This window comes from Nerophis lumbriciformis, linkage group LG08 (assembly GCF_033978685.3).
Source record: "Nerophis lumbriciformis linkage group LG08, RoL_Nlum_v2.1, whole genome shotgun sequence".
NCBI classification, from domain to species: Eukaryota; Metazoa; Chordata; class Actinopteri; order Syngnathiformes; family Syngnathidae; genus Nerophis; species Nerophis lumbriciformis.
In genome coordinates, this window is record NC_084555.2 from 51,225,243 (window position 1) to 51,246,032 (window position 20,790).

The 20,790-nt window shown below is 39.7% G+C and overlaps 1 protein-coding gene across 5 annotated transcripts in view; it reads right to left on the reverse strand.

The window, feature by feature from the left end:
• Positions 1–20,790, reverse strand: part of mbip (MAP3K12 binding inhibitory protein 1) — a 45,267-nt gene that overhangs the window by 1,829 nt on the left and 22,648 nt on the right. For 3 of the 5 annotated variants that reach the window (XM_061969180.2, XM_061969181.2, XM_061969178.2), the window contains 3 exons: positions 19,235–19,303; positions 14,358–14,513; positions 14,186–14,283 (listed from right to left, as the gene is read on the reverse strand). In XM_061969180.2, the coding sequence (XP_061825164.1) occupies positions 14,186–14,283; positions 14,358–14,513; positions 19,235–19,303 (323 nt within the window). The remainder of the gene's footprint in view (positions 1–14,185; positions 14,284–14,357; positions 14,514–19,234; positions 19,304–20,790) is intronic. The other 2 variants (XM_061969182.2, XM_061969179.2) reach the window with 1 other exon arrangement.

The window sequence follows — 20,790 nt, forward strand, 5'->3', positions numbered from 1 at the left end:
AACTATATAACCAAAAGACCATAGCAAAAAAGTACAAACAAAAAACACGCACAATGGCGGAGAACAAACTATGAAACCAAAAAGACTATAAATATGGAACAAAAACTTACTTGGCTTGGACAAAAGTAGTTGCTTGAGGAACTGACATGAAAAGAAGTATCAGGCATGAACAGAGCATAAATGTGTTGAGAGGTCGTCAGGACGAACAACAGAAAATGAATGAACTTAAATACTATGGACATGATTAGTGAAAGCAGGTGCGTGACTCAAAACGTGAAACAGGTGCGTGACGTGACAGGTGAAAAGTAATGGTTGCTATGGTGACAAACAAGAGTGCACAATGAGTCCAAACGTGGAACAGGTGAAACTAATGGGGTAATCATGGAAACAAGACAAGGGAGTGAAAAGACAGAAACTAAAGAGTCCTATAACTAAACAAAAACATGACTTAACACAAAACATGATTACACAGACATGACAGTTGTAACACGTGGCTTGGCATTGTCTTGCTGAAATAAGCAGGGGCGTCCATGATAACGTTGCTTGGATGGCAACATATGTTGCTCCAAAACCTGTATGTACCTTTCAGCATTAATGGTGCCTTCACAGATGTGTAGGTTACCCATGCCTTGGGCACTAATACACCATCACAGATGCTGGATTTTCACACTTTGCGCCTAGAACAATCCGGATGGTTCTTTTCCTCTTTGTTCCGGAGGACACGATGTCCACAGTTTCCAAAAACAATTTGAAACACTTTTCCAATTTGCATCAGTCCATCTTAGATGAGCCCGGGCCCAGCGAAGACGGCGGCGTTTCTGGGTGTTGTTGATAAATGGCTTTGGCTTTGCATCGTAGAGTTTTAACTTGCACTTACAGATGTAGCGACCAACTGTCGTTACTGACAGTGGTTTTCTGAAGTGTTCCTGAGCCCCATGTGGTGATATCCTTTACACACTGATGTCAAGTTTTTGATGCAGTACCGCCTGAGGGATCAAAGGTCACAGGCTTAGCTGCTTACGTGCAGTGATTTCTCCAGATTCTCTGAAACTTTTGATGATATTGCGGAGCGTAGATGGTGAAATCCCTAAATTCCTTGCAATAGCTGGTTGAGAAATGTTGTTTTTAAACAATTTGCTCATGCATTTGTTGACAAAGTGGTGACCCCCCACCCCCGTCCTTGTTTGTGAATGACTGAGCATTTCATTTAAACTGCTTTTATACCCAATCATGGCACCCACCTGTTCCCAATTAGCCTGTTCACCTGTGGGATGTTCCAAATAAGTGTTTGAGGAGCATTCCTCTACTTTCTCAGTCTATTTGCCACTTGTGCCAGCTTTTTTGAAACATGTTGCAGGCATCAAATTACAAATGAGCTAATATTTGCAAAAAATACAAATGTTTACCAGTTGGAACGTTAAATATGTTGTCTTTGCAGTCTATTCAATTAATTATAAGTTGAAAAGGATTTGCAAATCATTGTATACCGTATTTTCCGCACTATAAGGCGCACCTAAAAACCACAAATTTTCTCAAAAGCTGACAGTGCGCCTTATAACCCGGTGCGCTTTATATATGGATTAATATTACGATTCATTTTCATAAAGTTTCGATCTCGCAACTACGGTAAACAGCCGCCATCTTTTTTCCCGGTAGAACAGGAAGCGCTTCTTCTTCTACACAAGCAACCGCCAAGGTAAGCACCTGCCCCCATAGAAGAGGAAGCGCTTCTTCTTCTACTGTAAGCAACCACCCGCCCGCGTAGAAGAAGAAAAAGCGCGCGGATATTACCGTACGTTTCATTTCCTGTTTACATCTGTAAAGACCACAAAATGGCTCCTACTACGCGACAAGGATCCGGTTCATGAAAAGACGCAATCTCTCCATCCGCACACGGATTACTATTTCACAGCAACTGATATTCCTGTGAACCGCACTGTGGATACAACGGGAGCACGTACGGTGAATATTCGCACCACAGGGAATGAGAAGTCATCCTTCACTGTGGTTCTAGCTTGCCATGCTAATGGCCAGAAACTTCCACCCATGGTGATATTCAAAAGGAAGACCTTGCCAAAAGAGACCTTTCCAGCCGGCGTCATCATAAAAGCTAACTCGAAGGGATGGATGAAGAAAAGATGAGCGAGTGGTTAAGGTAAGTTTAAGTTTACGCGAAGAGGCCGGGTGGCTTTTTTCACGCAGCTCTGTCCATGTTGATATACGACTCCATGCGCGCCCACATCACGCTGGTTTTTAATATATTATTAAAGTTTGACTGACCTATCTGACTGTTTTTTTGACATTCCTTTAGCGCAGTTAGATGCGGCTTACAACACGGGGCGGCTTATAGGTGGACAAAGTTTTGAAATATGCCGTTCATTGAAGGCGCGGCTTATAACCCAGGGCGCCTTATGGTGCGGAAAATACGGTATGTCCCATATTCATTTAGTGTTGTTTTTATTTTCTTCTAAAGTTTTCTAAATCAAAATGTATTTTTTTTACTGTTGTCATTATATTGCTAAATTTATTTTTTATCTACTATCAGCATCTTTACTTCTCAGTCTAATGAATTCTCTGTAAGGAGTATTTTTCTTTTTGCAGGCTTTTAGCAGCCTAATGGGTATCCAAAGATGGTCACTGCACTTGAATTTCCTATTAATTTTATTCAAAGGACATAATATACTCTGAACATTTTTAGAAATCCTGACATATATTTTCCCAGTCTAGTGCCATCAAGTCATTTCCAAATGACTTTATTGACGTCTCTGTTCTCATCCTTCTGTATTCTGTTGTTTTAAGAGATAGAACACTCTCGTAGTTAATGTCATATAAAGTAAACATTAGCAAATGGTCACCGATGGACTAACAGTCCACTTATTGTGTCGTTTTGTACGTCGTCTATAAGTATATCAAAGTCGCACAATGCAACATTATTCTGGTGGCTTTTGTTATTTTTGGATATAAACTGAACAAAAATATAAACACAACACTTTTGTTTTTGCTCCCATTTTTCATGACCTGAACTCAAAGATGTAAAACTTTCACTATACACACAAACTATTTACAAACCCCGTTTCCATATGAGTTGGGAAATTGGGCTAGATGTAAATATAAACGGAATACAATGATTTGCAAATCATTGAAAGAATATGAGCCTATACAGAGCATCTATGAGCAGGCAGTTAGGAAAAAAGCTAAGAAAATTATTTCCAACTCACAACACCCACTCTTTCCTGAATATGGAACCCTGCCATCAGGGAGAAGACTCCGGGTCCCACTATGCAAATCTAACCGCCTTAAATTATCATTTGTTCCAGCCTCCATTAAGCTGACCAACAATGTGCAATAGAATTTTAATACATAGGTTAGCACTTTTTTAGCACATAGCACTTTAGCACATAGCACTTTAGAACTAAGCACTTTAGCACACAGCACTTTATCCATGAGCTCTAGTGCATTGCACATTGGTACTTTATCTTTATCTCCATACTGTAGATTTTATGCCTACATCAAAGTGCCACCTATGTCTATCAAGCTCCATGTTCTGATGTTTAAATGTTAGTTGTATGGTTGTGTCTGTGCTTGTGTTTTTGTTCTGTTGTTTTTGGGTATGTTAAGAAAGCAATGATGCACTGTGCCCAAGACAAATTTCCCCGCGGGGACAATAAAGTTGAACCTTGAACCTTGAACCTTGATTTTCAACCCATATTCAGTTGAATATGCTACAAAGACAACATATTTGATGTTCAAACTGATAAAAACATTTTTTTTTTTGCAAATAATCATTAACTTTAGAATTTGAAGCCAGCAACACGTGACAAAGAAGTTGGGAAAGGTGGCAATAAATACTGATAAAGTTGAGGAATGCTCATCAAACACTTGTTTGGAACATCCCACAGGTGGGCAGGCTAATTGGGAACAGGTGGGTGCCATGATTGGGTATAAAAGTAGATTCCATGAAATGCTCAGTCATTCACAAACAAGGATGGTGCGAGGGTCACCACAAATGCGTGAGCAAATTGTTGAACAGTTTAAGAAAAACCTTTCTCAACCAGCTATTGCAAGGAATTTAGGGATTTCACCATCTACAGTCCGTAATATCATCAAAGGGTTCAGAGAATCTGGAGAAATCACTGCACGGAAGCAGCTAAGCCCGTGACCTTCGATCCCTCAGGCTGTACTGCATCAACAAGCGACATCAGTGTGTAAAGGATATCACCACAGGGGCTCAGGAACACTTCAGAAACCCACTGTCAGTAACTACAGTTGGTCGCTACATCTGTAAGTGCAAGTTAAAACTCTGCGATGCAAGGCGAAAACCGTTTATCAACAACACCCAGAAACGCTGTCGGCTTCGCTGGGCCTGAGCTCATCTAAGATGGACTGATACAAAGTGGACAAGTGTTCTGTGGTCTGACGAGTCCACATTTCAAATTGTTTTTGGAAACTGTGGACATCGTGTCCTCCGGACCAAAGAGGAAAAGAACCATCCGGATTGCTATAGGCGCAAAGTGTAAAAGGCAGCATGTGTGATGGTATGGGGGTGTATTAGTGCCCAAGACATGGGTAACTTACACATCTGTGAAGGCACCATTAATGCTGAAAGGTACATACAGGTTTTGGAGCAACGTTACCATGGACGCCCCTGCTTATTTCAGCAAGACAATGCCAAGCCACGTCTTCATAGTAAAAGAGTGCGGGTACTACGGTAGACTGGCCTGCCTGTAGTCCAGACCTGTCTCCCATTGAAAATGTGTGGCGCATTATGAAGCCTAAAATAGCAGAGACCCCCGGACTGTTGAACAACTTAAGCTGTACATCAAGCAAGAATGGGAAATAATTCCACCTGAGAAGCTTCAAAAATGTGTCTCCTCAGTTCCCAAACGTTTACTGAGTGTTGTTAAAAGGAAAGGCCATGTAACACAGTGGCGAACATGCCCTTTCCCAACTAATTTGGCACGTGTTGCAGCCATGAAATTCTAAGTTAATTATTATTTGCAAAAAAATAATAAAGTTTATGAGTTTGAACATCAAATATATTGTCCTTGTAGTGCATTCAATTGAATATGGGTTGAAAAGGATTTGCAAATCATTGTATTCCGTTTATATTTACATCTTACACAATTTCCCAACTCATATGGAATCAGGGATTTGTATTTCAAATACTGTTCACAAATCTGTCTAAATCTGTGTTAGTGAGCATTTCTTCTTTGCCAAGATAATCCATCCCACCTCACAGGTGTGGCATGTCAAGATGCTGATTAAACAGCATGATTATTGCACGGGTGAGTGAGGCTGCCCATAATAAAAGGCCAGTTGATGAGGTTGTTGATTGTGGAATGTTGCTCCACTGCGCTTCAAATTCTGCGCCAAGTTGCTGGAGAGTGGAACACGCTGTCGTATACGCCCATCCACAGCATCCCAGACATGTCCGGTGGGTATGCTGGCCAGGCAAGAACTGGGATGTTTTCAGCTTCCAGGATTTGTGTACAGATCCTTGCAACGTGGGGCCGTGCATTGTCATGCTGCAACATGAGGTGATGGTCTCCAGTGAATGGCACAACAATGGACCTCAGGATCTCTTCACGGTAGAGATACGCGGTTTGCGGACACAACCGCGGAGTCCGCGGATCGGGCGGATGAAATTAAAAACAATTAGATTTTATCCGCGGGTCGGGCGGTTGAAATAAAAAAAAAAAAAGATTTGAAATAGATTCAGGCGGGTGGCAGTTAAACCAATTCAGAGATGCGCGGATAGGCAATTATTTCATCCGCAACCGCATCAGAAAGTCGTCAACCATCCGCCATCCACCCGATGTAACATTTGATCAGAACCGCACCCGCCCGCCATCCGCCCGCACCCACCCGTTGTTATATATCTAATATAGACGATGCAAGGCATTAGTGAGGTTATAAAGCTTTTGCCTGTTAAAGAAAGGAGACTGATCCAATGCAGCACAGACATTCGCGTGCCACGCTGTCACAACCCAGACGCACACCAGTGCGCAATCATATGGTAGCCGCGCTGAGCGCACCTCCAAGCGCGTCTCGCTGCCGGCGACGGCCGGGTATGGGCCCAACGCTCCAGCGCCATCCATTTTCAGGGCTAGTTGATTCGGCAGATGGGTTGTTACACACTCCTTAGCGGGTTCCGACTTTCATGGCCACCGTCCTGCTGTCTATATCAACCAGGGTGAGCCCCACCCCTTTCGTGAGTGCACTGCGCGCGGAGTGACCCCTGTTACGCGCCCCCGGCAACAGGGGTGGCGGGCAGGTAAGCTGCGCGGGCGGAGCGCGCGGAGTGACCCCTGTTACGAGCCCCCGGCCACGGGGGTGGCGGGCAGGTAAGCTGCTTACCTGCTGCGCGTGACGCCGGCCGCGGCGAAGGCGGACGAGGCGGGGTGTCGGTGCGGTGGGCGCAGTGGTGACCCTGGACGTGCGTCGGGCCCTTCTCGCGGATCGCCTCAGCTACGGCTCCCGGTGGGGCCCTCTTGGGGGAAGGGGCCTCGGTCCCGGACCCTGGCGAGGCGTCGGGGGCCTTCTCCGCTCCGTAAAAGTGTCCATCTCTTTTTTTTTTTTTCTTCTGTTGTGGCATATGCAGCAGGTGCCTGCTCGTTTTTCGTATGTGGGTAACAACATTTAACTATGTATATATATTTCCCAATTGGTTTAACTGCCACCCGCCTGAATCTATTTAAAATCTAATTTTTTTTTATTTCAACCGCCCGACCCGACCCGACCCGCGGATAAAATCTAATTTTTTTAAATTTCATCCGCCCGATCCGCGGATAATCCGCGGACTCCGCGGTTGTGCCCGCAAACCGCGCATCTCTAATATATACATAGTTAAATGTTGTTACCCACATACGAAAAACGAGCAGGCACCTGCAGCATATGCCACAACAGAAGAGATGGACACTTTTACGGAGCGGAGAAGGGACGCCTCGCCGGGGTCCGGGACCGAGGCCCCTTCCCCCGAGAGGGCCCCACCGGGAGCCGTAGCTGAGGCGATCCGCGAGAAGGGCCCGACGCACGTCCAGGGTCACCACCGCGCCCACCGCACCGACACCCCGCCTCGTCCGCCTTCGCCGCGGCCGGCGTCACGCGCAGCAGGTAAGCAGCTTACCTGCCCGCCACCCCCGTGGCCGGGGGCGCGTAACAGGGGTCACTCCGCGCGCAGTGCGCTCACGAAAGGGGTGGGGCTCACCCTGGTTGATATAGACAGCAGGACGGTGGCCATGGAAGTCGGAACCCGCTAAGGAGTGTGTAACAACCCACCTGCCGAATCAACTAGCCCTGAAAATGGATGGCGCTGGAGCGTCGGGCCCATATACCCGGCCGTCGCCGGCAGCGAGACGCGCTTGGAGGTGCGCTCAGCGCGGCTCCCATATGATTGCGCACTGGTGTGCGTCTGGGCCGTGACAGCGTGGCACGCGAATGTCTGTGCTGCATTGGATCAGTCTCCTTTCTTTAACAGGCAAAAGCTTTATAACCTCACTAATGCCTTGCATCGTCTATATTAGATATATAACAACGGGCGGGTGCGGGCGGATGCGGTTCTGATTAAATGTTAGATCGGGTGGATGGCGGATGGTTGACGACTTTCTGATGCGGTTGCGGATGAAATAATTGCCTACTTCACGGTCAAAAATATCAGTTTCTCAGTGTAAACATGAAATATCTTGTCTTTGCAGTCTATTCAATTGAATATAGGTTGAAAAGGATTTGCAAATCATTGTATTCTTCTTTTATTTACCATTTACACAACGTGACAACTTCACTGCTTTTGGGGTTTATAGTTCCTCCTCAGCAGTGTTTCCAGAAGCTTCTTGTTCATGTTCATGTTCATGTTCATGTTCTTACCTGCCCGCCACCCCTGTTGCCGGGGGCGCGTAACAGGGGTCACTCCGCGCGCAGTGCGCTCACGAAAGGGTTGGGGCTCACCCTGGTTGATATAGACAGCAGGACGGTGGCCATGGAAGTCGGAACCCGCTAAGGAGTGTGTAACAACCCACCTGCCGAATCAACTAGCCCTGAAAATGGATGGCGCTGGAGCGTCGGGCCCATACCCGGCCGTCGCCGGCAGCGAGACGCGCTTGGAGGTGCGCTCAGCGCGGCTCCCATATGATTGCGCACTGGTGTGCGTCTGGGCCGTGACAGCGTGGCACGCGAATGTCTGTGCTGCATTGGATCAGTCTCCTTTCTTTAACAGGCAAAAGCTTTATAACCTCACTAATGCCTTGCATCATCTATATTAGATATATAACAACGGGCGGGTGCGGGCGGATGCGGTTCTGATTAAATGTTAGATCGGGTGGATGGCGGATGGTTGACGACTTTTTGATGCGGTTGCGGATGAAATAATTGCCTATCCGTGCATCTCTACTTCACGGTCAAAAATATCAGTTTCTCAGTGTAAACATGAAATATCTTGTCTTTGCAGTCTATTCAATTGAATATAAGTTGAAAAGGATTTGTTGTATTCTCTTTTTATTTACCATTTACACAACGTGACAACTTCACTGCTTTTGGGGTTTGTAGTTCCTCCTCAGCAGTGTTTCCAGAAGCTTCTTGTTCATGTTCTGCCTGCAACATTTGTCCCATAATATTATCCATTTTGCACTTTTTGCAAATGGTCTTTAATCTGGAGGATTTGCAAACGTCGAGTAAGAAGCCTCTGGAAAAACACTCACTGCTATTGTGGGCCAACTGAGTGAAACTGCATAAGCAAAATACCCCAAAATACCTTATTTTTCATAAAAAGAAAGAAAAAAGTGGGTGGTACTAGTGGTAAGAACCCCATCCGCTTATTCAGAGACACTCGACATCTGCGCTCGCACAAACATGCAGAGAGTGAAAAGCGCATGAAGAGCACGCCATGCTGTGATGACTGACTGACTGACTGACGGGCGGCATGGAGAGCAGTGCAGCTCATCTCAAGCACACTCTTAACGCCGGCAGTGAACACGCCGGCTGGACTCACTTCCTCCAGCAGGTCACATCAAAATGGGAAGAAGTCCTTCTTGCTGACATGTCAAGCCCACCAGAAATAATTCAGTCGGAGGTGGAACACGACGCCTGCGGCAGTAATCTTAGTTATCACCGTAAAATAAACCAGTGTTTGCTTTCACGGGTTGAACTTTTGAAATCACAAGTGTTTAAATATTTTACTTGTACTGTAACATTTGCATACCTGCCAACTTTTGAAATCAGAAAAACCTAGTAGCCAGGGTCCAGGGGCCGCAGGCCCCGGTAGGTCCAGGACAAAGTCTTGGTGGGGGGTTCAGGTTCGCCCCCCCACGCAAAATGATTATTAGCATTCAGACAGGTTAAAATGTTGCTAAAACCATCACTTTTCTATCAGTCACAGTGACTTTTCAAAACAAAAATATTACAGCAAAAATCATATGGGTTGATTGACATGTTTATTCTGTAAGCTAACTTCAATAGTTTGAAATTATTTTGACAGTTAATGCCAGTTATCCTGTCAACCTTTCACAAGACTTCAATTTGTTAATTGAAAGTATAAACAGTATAAACACTTTTTACAGTAAACAAATGGTAAAACAGTACTAAACAATTCCATAAAAAAAAAAATTGGTGTCATTATTAACTTTCTGTCCAAGCTTGTATAATCTACTGCCTTGTTCAATTGTAAAAAAATATTCTGTGCCTAAAATTCACATTTCTATCACAATTATCATACTGTAAACATGGTAAGCCAGCATTTCTCAAAGTGTGGGGCGCGCCCCACTTGTGGGGAATAGAGACATGACAGGTGGGGCGCGAGGAACGGGAGGAAATTTCACTTTAAATTATTTTTTTTATTATTATATTCTTAGATTTTTTTTTTTACTATGCTTTCATTTTCTATACACACTGTAAATCACTTTGTGATTCTGTCTGTGAAATCCGCTATATAAATAAATGGAAATTACCGGTACTTATTTTTACCGTAGGCTTTATATTTCTCGGTACGAGCGGAAGTTTGACAGACATAGCAACAGTAACTAATGGGGGCGGGGCTAAGCGGAACAAACTTTCGCGCGGATGGGTAGCAGGCTAATGTGTGGACCACAATTACACAAATATATACAATTGTGACTCGCACCTCAAAGGTCGTCGAGCCAGAGCCAGCGCCTGCAGAGAAACAAAAATCTGACGGGCACACACTGTGTCATTCACCGGGAAGCACTCGCGTCAAGGTAGCTCAGCCCCGAACTCAATGAGGTTTTAACAGATGTTGTGAGCGCGGTAAATTTGATCAAAACACGACCACTGAAAGTGCGACTGTTCTCTGCACTGCGTGAGGAAATGGGAGCTGATCATACAGTGAAGCAAGGTGGCTCTCCCGGGGAAAAGTGCTGTCACTTGCCCTGTCTTGCCAAATGCATAGCTCCTCCTTTTTTTTTTGCAAATATTGCAAAGTGGCACTTTTATTTTATTTATTATTGAACTTGATGCAAGTTATTTGATTTATTATTGAACTTGATGCAAGTTATAACACTTTTTTTGATTTATTATTGAACTTAATGCAAGTTATAACACTTTTGTTTTATTTATTATTGAACTTGATGCAAGTTATAACACTTTTTTTGATTTATTATTGAACTTGATGCAAGTTATTTGATTTATTATTGAACTTGATGCAAGTTATAACACTTTTAATTTATTTATTATTGAACTTGATGCAAGTTATAACACTTTTTTATTTATTTATTATTGAACGTGATGCAAGTTATAACACTTTTTTTGATTTATTATTGAACTTGATGCAAGTTATAACACTTTTTTTGATTTATTATTAAATTTGATGCAAGTTATAACACTTTTTTTGATTTATTATTGAACTTGATGCAAGTTATAACACTTTTATTTGATTTATTTTTTAACTTGATGCAAGTTATAACACTTTTTTTGATGTATTATTGAACGTGATGCAAGTTATAACACTTTTTTTGATTTATTATTGAACTTGATGCAAGTTATAACAGTTTTTTTTATTTATTATTGAACGCGATGCAAGTTATAACACTTTTTTGATTTATTATTGAACTTGATGCAAGTTATAACACTTTTGTTTTATTTATTATTGAACTTGATGGAAGTTATTTTATTTATTATTGAACTTGATGCACGTTATACCACAGCTGCACAGTTATTTTATTTATTATAGAACTTGATGTTATTTTATGTTATTGAGTTTGAATGTATACAACTTGATGTTCAATGAATTTGAAAATGTTAAAGCTTGGCATTAGCGCTCTGTTGGGGCAATGGGGGCAGGTGGGGCTTGAAAACTCCCCCTTGTCCAAAGTGGGGGATGACAAAAAAAGTTTGAGAACCACTGTGGTAAGCTAACTTCATTAAAATTAATAGTCCTGTCAATAGCACGGAATTACAATTCAAATGTAGCTTTTTTTGTAAGCCTTTCAAAAGAATTCAAAATATGAAAAATGAATGAAAATTAATTTAAGCCATCAGACACTTGAAAAGTGGCACATCACATCTCTAATGTAATCATTTGAACTTTTCAACAGAAATAGCACTGCAAAAAATATTAAGGACATACTTCTGTATTTTGGTAGTTATGCTGTCAACATTTAACAAGATTTCTTCAACTTGGACTTGAAAGCATAAATAGTATAAACACTTTTAACAGTATAACAGTACTAAACAATTCCAATAGATAACATTGGTGTCATTACCTTTTTGTGGCTAAAATCCAAATTTATTCTATCAGATTGATCATACTGCAAAAATGATATGGTAACTTTATGATAAGTTTACGGCATTAGACTTGTGTTTTTTTGTCCCAACGTGGTCTTTTACATCGCTAATTCCTCCGTGTCCGATCGAAATTTTTTGTCTGCACAAGGTGCAATTCGCGTAGTTTTCACCCTTTTTGGAACGGATAATTATTCCCGGATAGGCTTTTGAATATTCTTCACGGAATGACTGCAGTTTTCTTTTCGGTTTAAGACTCGTTTGCGATTTTTCTCCGGCTGATTCCATGATCGTTCGCTCGTTTGGAAACAATGGCAACTGGTGCCTCGTGCTTGACAGCGGTGCTATAAATAGCCTCGCGCATGGCATTCGGAATGGCTCGATAGGAATTACGGGAAGCAGTGTCGATTGTCATTGTTGTTACGCGATTTCGTGAATAAAACCTTTTAAAAAATTTTTTTTTTTTAATTAATGAAAAACCGTATTTTTTAATCACTGCAACCGTAACCCGGAATAGGTTGATGAAAACCGTACTAATTACGGGAAAACCGGAGTAGTTGGCAGGTATGCATTTGAGCACACCTGTCATGTAAGTGTAAAAGGAAGCTATCCAACACTTAGCAGTAATAGGTAGTAACTTGGGGTGTAGCGGTACACAAAAATTTCGGTTCGGTACCTACCTCGGTTTAGAGGTCACGGTTCGGTTCATTTTCGGTACAGTAAGAAAACAACAAAATATACATTTTTGGGTTATTTATTTTCCAAATTTGCAAAATCTTCCACCAAAAATATTTTTCTTAGTGGAATATTTGATGTGAAGTCATCGGAACCTTGGATAGGTCAATAATTCATAATAACATTGATTTTGATTCAATATTATGTTTTGAGCAATGACAGTTTGAAAGAAAAAATACCAGCTTTGTTTTATTAGTCAACATTGCAACTTTTTCTAAATTACATTTAACCTTTTTTATTTCACTTTTGCTATGTTTTTGTTTATTTTAATAATATTTTTAGAATGTGCCGTGGGCCTTTAAAACATTAGCTGTGGCCTCCAGGGCACACTTTTTTGACACCCCTGCTATAGATAATAAAAAATAAAATGTGATAAATCTATGGATAAAAAGCAGAGCCTGGCGACGCATGCGCGTTTATCATAACTCTCTCTCTCTGTCTCTGTCTCTGCCCCTCCCTCACCAATGCTGCTGCGTGCACAATTTGTTTTGTTTTTAACCCCTTCTTAACCCTGAACGTACATTGAAAATACACGCAACCCTAACTCAAAATGCCGGACATTTGAGGCATTTAAGAAACTCCGCCCTGAGGACATGTCCGGTGAAAAGAGGACGTATGGTCAGTCTATCCTAGCCCGTTAGCTGCTAGCATGCCGTGTGTTGTGCCTCGGTGTGCATTGTTTACACAACGTGCATTACGCTACTGAATATGTCCCTGTGGAAACTCGTTCGGTACACCTCCGAACCGAACCGGAACCCCCGTACCGAAACGGTTGAATACAAATACACGTACCGTTACACCCCTAGTAGTAACAAATTAATAGTGCTTTTGGTGATAGGTCGCGTTTTTAGTTCTACTGTTGTCATACTCTCGAAACAGACTCAAACAACAAAGCAAAAAAATATTATCTTTAGATCAGGCCTGGGCAATTAGTTTGACTCCGGGGCCAAATTCAGAGAAAAACATGTGTCTGGGGGCCGGTATATCTGATTTTTAGGAACACTAATACAAAACTTCACAATAATGTACATGAAAATAAAGAATGCGGGATTTACAATATTAACTATGACCGATAAAACACTGAATATTGACAACATATGAACATCACCCCCCTTTGTATAATTCAAGACTTATGGTCATTAGAAACATCACTGCACATCATAATGGCGGTCACGGTTAAAGATCTAAAAAAATTATTCGGGAATGTCCGGCGGGCCGGACTGAAAAGCTTAACGGGCCGCATGTGGCCCCCGGGCCTTAATTTGCCCAGGTCTGCGCCAAAACCTTAAAGAACCATGCTGCTAACTGTATGGAAGTAAAATGCTGACCTCAGCAGCGAGAGTAATACAAGTTATGACTGCCGCTCCGACACAATGGCGGTGACATGGCACCTCTCCCTCCTCGCCATGCCACATCTTTTGTTCTCGCTCTCTGCAGTCGGCTAAAAATCGGCTGCTCTTTTTTCCCCCCCATGTCGTGTGACTAATGGTGCCTCATGGGGTTTGGTTTGGCCACGGGCGGGCAATGCGGGCACGAGCAAGCAGGTTAAATTCTGCGTGAGTGTGCCCTTCTACTTTGTCATTGAACTGTAGCGTTGTTGACAAGTGAACATACAAAATCTGGTATTAAGAAATCTGCTCATAGCTCCATCAACAAACCCTTTTCCGCAGGAAGTGTAAGGAAATCTGTTGAATGCAGTCAATAAAAGCCTTAAAGTGCTCACTGTGGACTGGAAGTATTCTGGTGAGAGTCCCTCTAACTGCAGGATGCGGTCCTCCAGCTTCTTCAACCTCTGGTAGACGCTCAATGGAACCGGTCCCGCTGCGTAACAAAACACTGTGCATAAACGACAACCTTCTATTCCAAACAACACTTTTATTGTGAAAAGACCTTACCTGTCGGGAGTTTGAGGTGAAATTCCATGTTGTTGAGGCGTTCCTCGACGGCCGGATTGCCGCAGTCGCGCGTGGCCAAGCTCCGTGCCTGGTCGAAGGCCTCTCCTTGGAGCCCCGTGCGCGTCTGAGGGCCGTACGTGTTGACTACCCGCGTGACTGCACGGAAACATTCACAAAAGGGACAACTAGGAAAGCACTCGGAAAACGCAGACCTCCGCCAGGCCCCGTCTCCCAAGTAGGGATGGGCACCTTTCACATTTAAACCGATACGGTACCAGTTCACGGTACCAGGTAATCAATACCGGTACTCAACGGTACCAGTTTTCGGTAACGTTTGAGTGTGTCAGTAAAATTAAATGCTTTCAATATGAAAATCTTATTTTAATGGAATATTTTAAAATGAGCCAATTATGGTAATTTCTGTAGAGTTGTTATTTTTTTAAATTACATTTCTGAGGCCGAGTGCGCTCTCAGTGCTGCTGGAGTGATGGCCAAGTGTTCGTGTTGTTAACATTTTATATCACTGTTATTCTGACCAAAATTAGCACCGTTATTTTATTGGCATTATTGTTGAAAAATGCTCAACAAGTACTTATACACGCACTGAAATTATTATATTTTTTTAAATACCTAAAATAAATACACACTTTTAGAACTATTTTGCATGTTTTGTGTTTCTTATTCTTTACTGATAGTGTTTTAAATTACATTTCTGAGGCCGAGTGCACTCTCAGTGCTGCTGGAGTGATGGCCAAGTGTTCGTGTTATGGACATTTTATATCACGGTTATTCTGACCAAAATTAGCACCGTTATCATATTGGCATTATTGTTGAAAAGTGCTCAACAAGTACTTATACACGCACTGAAATTATTATATTTTTTTAAATACCTAAAATAAATGCACACTTTTAGAACTATTTTGCATGTTTTGTGTTTCTTATTCTTTACTGATAGTGTTTTAAATTACATTTCTGAGGCCGAGTGCGCTCTCAGTGCTGCTGGAGTGATGGCCAAGTGTTCGTGTTATGGACATTTTATATCACGGTTATTGTGACCAAAATTAGCACCGTTATTTTATTGGCATTATTGTTGAAAAGTGCTCAACAAGTACTTATACACGCACTGAAATTATTATATTTTTTTAAATACCTAAAATAAATACACACTTTTAGAACTATTTTGCATGTTTTGTGTTTCTTATTCTTTACTGATAGTGTTTTAAATTACATTTCTGAGGCCGAGTGCACTCTCAGTGCTGCTGGAGTGATGGCCAAGTGTTCGTGTTGTTAACATTTTATATCACGATTATTCTGACCAAAATTAGCACCGTTATTTTATTGGCATTATTGTTGAAAAGTGCTCAACAAGTACTTATACACGCACTGAAATTCTTAAATTGTTTAAATACCTAAAATAAATACACACTTTTAGATCTATTTTGCATGTTTTGTGTTTCTTATTCTTCACTGATAGTGTTTTAAATTACATTTCTGAGGCCGAGTACGCTCTCAGTGCTGCTGGAGTGATGGCCAAGTGTTCGTGTTGTGGACATTTTATATCACGGTTATTGTGACCAAAATTAGCACCGTTATTATATTGGCATTATTGTTGAAAAGTGCTCAACAAGTACTTATACACGCACTGAAATTCTTAAATTTTTTAAATACCTAAAATAAATACACACTTTTAGAACTATTTTGCATGTTTTGTGTTTCTTATTCTTTACTGATAGTGTTTTAAATTACATTTCTGAGGCAGAGTGCGCTCTCAGTGCTGCTGGAGTGATGGCCAAGTGTTCGTGTCATGAACATTTTACATCACGGTTATTGTGACCAAAATTAGCACCGTTATCATATTGGCATTATTGTTGAAAAGTGCTCAACAAGTACTTATACACGCACTGAAATTATTATTATTTTTAAATACCTAAAATAAATACACACTTTTAGATCTATTTTGCATGTTTTGTGTTTCTTATTCTTTACTGATAGTGTTTTAAATTACATTTCTGAGGCCGAGTGCGCTCTCAGTGCTGCTGGAGTGATGGCCAAGTGTTCGTGTTGTTAACATTTTATATCACGGTTATTCTGACCAAAATTAGCACCGTTATTTTATTGGCATTATTGTTGAAAAGTGCTCAACAAGTACTTATACACGCACTGAAATTATTATATTTTTTTAAATACCTAAAATAAATACACACTTTTAGAACTATTTTGTGTTTCTTATTCTTTACTGATAGTGTTTTAAATTACATTTCTGAGGCAGAGTGCGCTCTCAGTGCTGCTGGAGGGATGGCCAAGTGTTCGTGTTGTTAACATTTTATATCACGGTTATTGTGACCAAAATTAGCACCGTTATTTTATTGGCATTATTGTTGAAAAATGCTCAACAAGTACTTATACACGCACTGAAATTATTATATTTTTTTAAATACCTAAAATAAATACACACTTTTAGAACTATTTTGCATGTTTTGTGTTTCTTATTCTTTACTGATAGTGTTTTAAATTACATTTCTGAGGCCGAGTGCGCTCTCAGTGCTGCTGGAGTGATGGCCAAGGGTTTGTGTTGTTAACATTTTACATCACGGTTATTCTGACCAAAATTAGCACCGATATTTTATTGGCATTATTGTTGAAAAGTGCTCAACAAGTACTTATACACGCACTGAAATTATTATTATTTTTAAATACCTAAAATAAATACACACTTTTAGAACTATTTTGCATGTTTTGTGTTTCTTATTCTTCACTGATAGTGTTTTAAATTACATTTTTGAGGCCGAGTGCGCTCTCAGTGCTGCTGGAGTGATGGCCAAGTGTTCGTGTTGTTAACATTTTATATCACGGTTATTCTGACCAAATTTAGCACCGTTATTTTATTGGCATTATTGTTGAAAAATGCTCAACAAGTACTTATACACGCACTGAAATTATTATTATTTTTAAATACCTAAAATAAATACACACTTTTAGATCTATTTTGCATGTTTTCTGTTTCTTATTCTTTACTGATAGTGTTTTAAATTACATTTCTGAGGCAGAGTGCGCTCTCAGTGCTGCTGGAGGGATAGCCAAGTGTTCGTGTTGTTAACATTTTATATCACGATTATTCTGACCAAAATTAGCACCGTTATTTTATTGGCATTATTGTTGAAAAGTGCTCAACAAGTACTTATACACGCACTGAAATTATTATTATTTTTAAATACCTAAAATAAATACACTCTTTTAGATCTATTTTGCATGTTTTCTGTTTCTTATTCTTTACTGATAGTGTTTTAAATTAAATTTCTGAGGCCGAGTGCGCTCTCAGTGCTGCTGGAGTGATGGCCAAGTGTTCGTGTTGTTAACATTTTATATCACGGTTATTCTGACCAAAATTAGCACCGTTATTTTATTGGCATTATTGTTGAAAAATGCTCAACAAGTACTTATACACGCACTGAAATTATTATATTTTTTTTAAATACCTAAAATAAATACACACTTTTAGATCTATTTTGCATGTTTTGTGTTTCTTATTCTTTACTGATAGTGTTTTAAATTACATTTCTGAGGCAGAGTGCGCTCTCAGTGCTGCTGGAGTGATGGCCAAGTGTTCGTGTTGTTAACATTTTATATCACGGTTATTCTGACCAAAATTAGCACCGTTATCATATTGGCATTATTGTTGAAAAGTGCTCAACAAGTACTTATACACGCACTGAAATTATTATATTTTTTTAAATACTTAAAATAAATACACACTTTTAGAACTATTTTGTATGTTTTGTGTTTCTTATTCTTTACTGATAGTGTTTTAAATTACATTTCTGAGGCCGAGTGCGCTCTCAGTGCTGCTGGAGTGATGGCCAAGTGTTCGTGTTATGGACATTTTATATCACGGTTATTGTGACCAAAATTAGCACCGTTATCATATTGGCATTATTGTTGAAAAGTGCTCAACAAGTACTTATACACGCACTGAAATTATTATTATTTTTAAATACCTAAAATAAATACACACTTTTAGAACTATTTTGCATGTTTCGTGTTTCTTATTCTTTACTGATAGTGTTTTAAATTACATTTCTGAGGCCGAGTGCGCTCTCAGTGCTGCTGGAGTGATGGCCAAGTGTTCGTGTTGTTAACATTGTATATCACGGTTATTCTGACCAAAATTAGCGCCGTTATTTTATTGGCATTATTGTTGAAAAATGCTCAACAAGTACTTATACACGCACTGAATTTATTATATTTTTTTAAATACCTAAAATAAATACACTTTTAGAACTATTTTGCATGTTTTGTGTTTCTTATTCTTTACTGATAGTGTTTTAGTCTTAGCATTTCATCTGTTCTAGTGACTAAACTTTTAATGTTATAAATATTGCTTTGCACTTTAAAGATTTATTTAAATGAAAAGTGCGGTGCAAATAAAATCTATTATTTTTTATTTCTGGTGGGCGTTCTACTTTTTGGTTGTCCTACACTTTTGAAAAGGTCCTTGAACGCACCAGAGTCTTGTATTTCTCAGATGATGATTTTGTGGGTTCAATTAAATAATTGAATAGCTTAGTTGTTCAGACAGCAATGTGTTCATACACGTTTAGACTGAGGTATGTCGTTTCTTAATGGGGAAATACGTTAATGTCTCTTCTTTTTATGTTAGCATTTAAGCAAGCGCGACTTTGTGAGTTTTCAAAGCAGCGACCACTCACAGCTTTTCAATCTTTTTACTTTAAAACAGCGAGTTTAATTTGTATATTTGCTCAGATGCACCATGGTCGATCATTCAAATCAGACAAAGGCATCGCCACCAATCCAATGCCACAGGTAGATTGCAGTTGTGTTGAAAACACAAAACAGTACATTTTAATAATAAATCCCACCTTTCACGTGGCTTTTAAATCCCGGGTAAGGCGTAAACACTGCATCGGTTCTGGCACAACTGTTCTCTGCTGGGCAGAAAGCGAGAGAAATACAATTAAAAAAAGAACAAAAACGCCATCGCCACGAGCGTGTGCAACGTGGCTCTAGTTTAGGGGTGTCCAATGTACCGCCGGGGGGCCACTTGCTGTCCGCAGCTAATTTCTTTAACCAGCAGTAGAGTGGAAAAACAAGTTGCCTCTATATTGAAGCTATTATCATATATATCTGATTTATGACACCTAAATACATCCAAAGTTTGCGAATCATTTTAGCTGGATTTTTTAAAACGGTTATTGCTAAAAAAATAATAATGAATCAAAATCAATGTTGTTATGAATTATTGACCTATTTAAGGCTACTATTACTTCAAATATTCCACTTTGGAATTTTTTTGGGGGAAAATATGGCATATTTAAATTTTTTGCCATAAAAACAAGGCTTTGACAAAAAGGGTATACAACATAAAAAAAAAATAATAATAATTTATATCGACAGTTGATCTAGTGCACAGGTGTCAAACTCAAGGCCCGGGGGCCAGATGTGGCTCGCCACTTCATTTTTTTTGGCCCTCAAAAGCCTGGAAATAATAATAAAATAATATTTAAAAAAAAAAAAAAAAAAAAAAAAAACATTATGTATATATATATATATATATATATATATATATATATATATATATATATATATATAAAAAAGGGTATACAACATAAAAAAAAAAAAAAAAATTTATATCGACAGTTGATCTAGTGCACAGGTGTCAAACTCAAGGCCCGGGGGCCAGATGTGTCTCGCCACTTCATTTTTTTGGCCCTCAAAAGCCTGGAAATAATAATAAAATAATATTTAAAAAAAATATATATATATATATATATGTATATATATATATATATATATTTTATTTTTTTTAAATATTATTTTATTATTATTTCCAGGCTTTCGAGGGCCAAAAAAAATGAAGTGGTGAGACACATCTGGCCCCCGGGCCTTGAGTTTGACACCTGTGCACTAGATCAACTGTCGATAAAAAAATGAAGTGGTGAGACACATCTGGCCCCCGGGCCTTGAGTTTGACACCTGTGTCAAACTCATATATGTATATATATATATATATATATATATATATATATATATATATATGTATGTACATATATACATATATATATATAAAAAAAAAAATATATATATATATATATATATATATATATATATATATATATATATATATGTATATATATATATACATTTTTATTTTTTTTAAATATTATTTTATTATTATTTCCAGGCTTTCGAGGGCCAAAAAAAATTAAGTGGCGAGCCACATCTGGCCCCCGGGCCTTGAGTTTGACACCTGTGCACTAGATCAACTGTCGATATAAATTATTTTGTTTTTTTTTATGTTGTATACCCTTTTTGTCAAAGCCTTGTTTTTATGGCAAAAAAATTAAATATGCCATATTTTCCCCCAAAAAAATTCCAAAGTGGAATATTATATATATGTTTTTTATATATATCATTT